Source organism: Merops nubicus, unplaced genomic scaffold, assembly GCF_000691845.1.
Source record: "Merops nubicus isolate BGI_N331 unplaced genomic scaffold, ASM69184v1 scaffold26944, whole genome shotgun sequence".
Classification (NCBI taxonomy): Eukaryota; Metazoa; Chordata; class Aves; order Coraciiformes; family Meropidae; genus Merops; species Merops nubicus.
Window position 1 is genome coordinate 1 of NW_008606628.1, and position 5,012 is coordinate 5,012.

A 5,012-nucleotide genomic window follows, 5' to 3' on the forward strand; every position below is an offset into this window, starting at 1 on the left:
GCAGCTTTGCGAGGGGAGCTGTGGGGGCTACTCCTGTTTTGACCATTCTTTGCCTCACGTTCCTTTCCCCTGCTCCCGAGGTCTACCACCACCGCCAGTGCTGCTGAGACTTGCTGCTGGTCCCAGGGTTGAAGGAAAGCGTTCTGTATCCTGATGTGCTGCATGGGTTTGCCCTCCAAGCACCCTGTCACCCTCAAACAGTGGTGCTGTGGGTGCCACTGTGGGGGCTACTCCTGTTTTGACCATTCTTTGCCTCACGTTCCTTTCCCCTGCTCCCGAGGTCTACCACCACCGCCAGTGCTGCTGAGACTTGCTGCTGGTCCCAGGGTTGAAGGAAAGCGTTCTGTATCCTGATGTGCTGCATGGGTTTGCCCTCCAAGCACCCTGTCACCCTCAAACAGTGGTGCTGTGGGTGCCAGCTGCACCCAGGGACTTTCCCTGCAGCCAAGCAGCATGCCGATACAAGGACTTTGGTCCCAGGAGAGGCTGAACAGCCCAAAACCAGGCTTGCCCTGCCCTCGTCACCTGGGCAGCCTCAGCCTCCCAGGCTCCCGCCCCACATTGTGCAAGGCTCAGTGGTTTCGCTGGCCCCGTGCCTTACCCAACAGCCCCTTCCTCCGGCATCTCCTGCTCGGTTTTGACATTAGCTGGCCCTGGCCAGCTCATCCCGGGGTTTTTGTGGCTCCAGTCATCCAGCCAGCGCAGCTCCGGCTGCCTCGCACTGCTTCCTGGCAGCTTTCCCGGTCCACAGCGGGTCCCTGGGGCTGGACTGCACCCAAACATGGACCCAACTTCCTCCTCAGCTTGGCCTTTTGCCTCCCCCTAAGAGGACACCCATGAACACCACGAGACTTGTCCCAGGGTTCAGATAATGTTTATGAGCAAAGACAAGCGATTACACTCTGGCAGGGGCATAAATACAGGAGCAGAGTCCCTGCGCTAGCCCTGCCGGGTCCTTCTCAGCTCCCTTGGTGTTTGGGTGCCACCCCGGTGGCTCTGCCCCTCCTTGAACATCCCTCCCAACGCTTGGCAGACAGCCCCAAACCAGGGGGTCGGGCTGTGCTGTGCCATTCACAGGTGCTCAGCCCCACACCAATGCCTGGGGACGGTCAGGGAGGAGGTGGCCTCCATGCAGCAAGCTCAGCATAGCTGGCTTGAGGGGCTGGGTTTGGGGGGACAGGTATCCCTATGCCAAGGGGAAGACTCTCCTTGGGCTGGGAAGACACCAGGGCCCTGTGTCAGCAGAGTCTCCTGGGGCTGTGCGTGAACCACCCCTTTAAGGTCTGTTGCCCAAGAGACAGCACCATGAGCTCACAAGCTCCCCAGTGAGCACCTCGGTAGCCCAAGTCTCTCTGGAGTGGCTCTGTGTCCCTGTGGGGAGGTGGGCAAGACTCTGTCATCCCAGTTAGCACAGGCTGACCCACCACACTGCCTGCCAGTGTCCCCAGGGATGGACATCCTTCTCATGGCCACAGTGGGAAGGGTCTAGCTCACACTGATGCCAAGAGGGCAGACCTGCCAGGGCAGGGCCCCATAGCTGGCAGAGGCTGCCTGGCCCTTGGGGGGGCCCCTCTCCCCACACCAGCTCTGTCCCTTGCAGGTGGTGTCACCCATCATCTCCGGGCACAGCAGCATCTGAGACCCCTGAGTGCTGCCACATCTCTCCCAGGGTCCTCCTACCCCTGGCACAGCCACAGGACGTCAGAGAAAGCAGGGTGCTGCGCACAAGCAGCAAGACCCAGGGGCTCAGCTCCCCTCCAGCAGTGTGGGGTGCCAGCAGCCCCACTCCAGGACCCCACAAAGGAGGGATGGAGCCAGGGGCCGCAGAGGGAGGGCAGCCCCCACAGCTGGGGGCACTGCCTGCAGACCAAAGTCCTGCTCAGCCCTTCCCCTGGCAGCTGTGTGCCCCGTCCCTAACACTCAGCTTGGACAGTCCCATGGGTGGCTTTCCCTGTGCTCTGGGGTCCCACCAAGCCTTGTCGCCTCGGCACACGGCCCAGGACGGGCTCCCCAGCACTGCGGAGACCCCCCCCCCCAAGGCTGACACCACGCCCATCAGTAGGTCTGGGGTGTGAGGATGAAGAGTCGGTCTTCCTCCTTGCGGATCCACTTCATGAGCTTGTTGACAGCGCTGATGGCACCAGCCTTGGTCCCCAGGGGACTGTAACATATGTAGAGCTCGAAGGCGCTGGTGACCTGGGTGAAGAAATGGGGGACATGCTGGGGAAACATCTGCGCCCCACTTGGGGCTGCACTGCATCTTCTCCCTGTGAGCTACCAGGAACAGGCAGAGAGGCCCCAGTGCAGGGACATGAGGTGTCATCAAATGAGTGGCACCTGGTTTGCTCCAAAATGGCAGGACCAAAGCCCAGGGTTTGCCCTCAGGGTGGCTTTTCTCCACGGCACCGGGGATTTCACGACAGCACCCGGCACAGACCGTGGTGTTGGAGCATGCCAGGCCCCGCTGCTGTCCCTGCCTTCCATGCCACAGGGGTGCACGGGGGCAGGCTGACCCCAGAAAGACCTAATTCTGGGCTGGGGGCCACCCTGGGCACCAGAGAGCTGGTGCTGTGTTGTGCCGCCACCCCCGCGCTCTGCCACGCAGGACCCTCCATCTGTGGACAGCCCTTACCCATGCCAGGAGGTTCTCGCGGGGGCCCGTGAAGTAGATGTTCTTCAGGGGGCGCGATGAGTTGTGAGCCCGGCTGTGGAGGTACTGGTAGAGCCCCAGGAGCCTCTCCTTCTCCTCCTCCCGCACATAGGGTGCCTCTATCTCAGGGCTGCGGGGACACAGCATCCCGTTAGCCCCCCAGAGAGGGGGATCCGAGGAGGAGGCTTGGCCCCGATGCCCCATGCCTTGGCCTGACGGGTCCCCGGGGGCCTCACCTGGTGAAGAGCCCAGAGCTCTTGGACTTGTAGATTAAGTGGCGGAGGTCGGGGATGCCCACCTGGGCGACGCTGTAGAAGGGGGTGCGCAGGGCCTCCTGCAGAGTGTGGTGCACCCCCCGCCGCCGCAGGCGCTCCTGGAAGCGCCGCTTGCAGTCAGAGACTGTGAAGAAGTCCTCCCGGTCAGTGGAGACCAGCAGGAGGCACAGGTCCATCTCTTGCTCCAAGTAGGAGATGTGGGCATGGAAGAAGCCGCTGGAGTTGAACTTGGGGAGGCAAATGGGAGTCCAAGCTTCACCCTCTCGGAATGAGGAAGAAGAGCTGATGAGGTTGAAAAGCAGGTGGAGGTCAATAGGGTGGAGGAACTGATCCTTTTTCCTCACAAGAGACACCAGCTGGTTCCCTGACAGGAGGATGGAGAAGACCAGGCTCTTGGCCTTGGCCTGCTGGAGGCTGGTGCTGACGGCGTCCCGGACACTGGCGGCCAGGGGCAGGCAGCGCACGGCACCCATGAGGAAGCTGGGGTCGTGGGCCATCAGGTCCAGCAGGTTGTCGGTGATGCGCTCAGAGCCGGCCAGGAGCCTGCGCAGGTCGTAGTTCTGCTTCTGCTGGAAGATGTGGTTGAGCTGAGTCCAGGTGAGCAGGCTCAGGATCTGGTAGTAGATGTAGAGCAGCTCATGGGCAATCTCCTGCTCCGACTGCTGAGTCCGGGCCACCGCCACCAGCACCAGCGGGCTCCTCCGCACGAAGACCACCTTGTAGCCATCTGCTTGGGAAGGAGTCCCCGAGGGGGCCGGGGACAGACCCGTCAGTCTGGCTTCCCGGCACTGCAGAGGGGAGATGGCCTGCAGCCTCTCCCCCTCGCCACCGATCTGCCCCTGGGGACAGCTAACATGGCAGGGGCAGACCCGGGCAGGCCGTGATGCTCCCCGTCCCACTCCCCCCTCTCCTCAGGGCGGTACCTGCATGGATGGACCGGATGGCGTTTTTCTCGGCCTCCAGGAAGGACACCAGGGCCATCATGACACCCATGGTGCTGGAGAGGGCCTCCTCCGAGCCATAGCGGGAGTACACAGGCTTGCCCGCCTCGCTCAGCACGAAGACGTGCTTCCGGTGCATGCGCCAGGCGTCCATGGTCACATCCTCCTCCTCCTTGCCTGACAGCACCGAGTCGCGGTGGGGAGGCCGCGCACCCGGCGGGGCCGGCTCCAGCTGCCCCTCCTTGGTCTGCCTCATCTCCTCCTCTAGGTCCAGTGCCATGCCCGTGAGCTGCGTGCTCAGCTCGCTGAAGTCCTTGCTGATCTGCTCCATGCTGCTGGGCTTGGCCGGCTCCCCGCGCCTCTCCTCTGGGTTCCGCGCTGCGGCTGCCCCGTCCTCAGGACTCGTCAAGTCCTCGTAGGAGCGGGTGTGCACGAACATGGCTCCCTCCTGGCCCGCTCCTGGGGACAACAGGGTGTGCAGCGTCCGTCCAGAGGTCCTGAGCGCTGAGGGGGCGGCCGGGCGGAGGGTGCAAAAGGGATGCGGGGTTGCGGGGAGTGCCCTGCTCTCCTCTCCCCATCCCATGGTACCCAGGGGTGTGGATCCTGCCCGTGGGGTGTCACCGGCAGGGCCACATCCCACTGCCCACAGGCTGCGGAGGGCTCAGCCCGCCCAACGAGGGGCGGCCGTTCCCCCTCACTGACCCCGTCGCGAGCTCTGCCCCGTACCTGGCTCCGTCCCCTGTGCCAGCCCTGGCGTGGGACTCTCAGACCGCTCCACATGCTGCCCATCTCCTGGTGCCAGGGACCCATTGGGCACTTCCCAGCCCTTCTTCTTGTGAACATCCGCAGCCATTCCTCGGGGCAGGACCTGCGTGCAACCCACAGCGTTACCCCTCACCCCCAAAATGGGTCTCAGAATGCTCCACTCTCAAGTGGAGCCACGCCAGCATCTTGGGAGCAATCCTGCCGGCTCAGCAGGCAGCACTGAGCCCTGGAGAGGCATCAGGAAAGCTGCTCTAATCCAGCATGATTTCCTTCCACCCGTGGCCCCGGCTCCTGCCAGCCATCCGGCCCCAGCACCTTTTATCCAGGCTTGGCCCCGATTTCACACAAGCAATGGGAAAGCCACTCAGCGTCCCCCCGCCA

General features: G+C 63.3%; 1 protein-coding gene across 2 annotated transcripts; it reads right to left on the bottom strand.

The window, feature by feature from the left end:
• Positions 1–2,055: 2,055 nt before the first annotated feature.
• MON1A (MON1 secretory trafficking family member A) lies at positions 2,056–4,732 on the bottom strand. Of its 2 annotated transcripts, XM_008939718.1 has the most exons (5): positions 4,593–4,732; positions 3,849–4,325; positions 2,887–3,652; positions 2,633–2,780; positions 2,056–2,196 (listed from the first exon to the last, which is right to left on the bottom strand). In XM_008939718.1, exons 1-5 carry the CDS (start codon positions 4,717–4,719, stop codon positions 2,056–2,058), a joined length of 1,659 nt encoding a protein of 552 aa, XP_008937966.1. In that variant the 5' UTR covers positions 4,720–4,732. The 2 variants fall into 2 exon arrangements, with proteins under 2 accessions (XP_008937966.1, XP_008937967.1); XM_008939719.1 differs by lacking the exon at positions 3,849–4,325 and having other exon boundaries at positions 4,593–4,719.
• Between the last annotated feature and the right edge of the window lie 280 nt (positions 4,733–5,012).

Excerpts from the sequence above, each read along its gene's own strand:
- MON1A (XM_008939718.1), bottom strand. The coding sequence starts at position 4,719 with ATGGCTGCGGATGTTCACAAGAAGAAGGGCTGGGAAGTGCCCAATGGG. Across the intron at positions 2,781-2,886 it reads AGCTCTGGGCTCTTCACCAG|CCCTGAGATAGAGGCACCCT; the intron begins GTGAGGCCCCCG and ends GTGTCCCCGCAG. Across the intron at positions 2,197-2,632 it reads GCGAGAACCTCCTGGCATGG|GTCACCAGCGCCTTCGAGCT; the intron begins GTAAGGGCTGTC and ends TTCTTCACCCAG.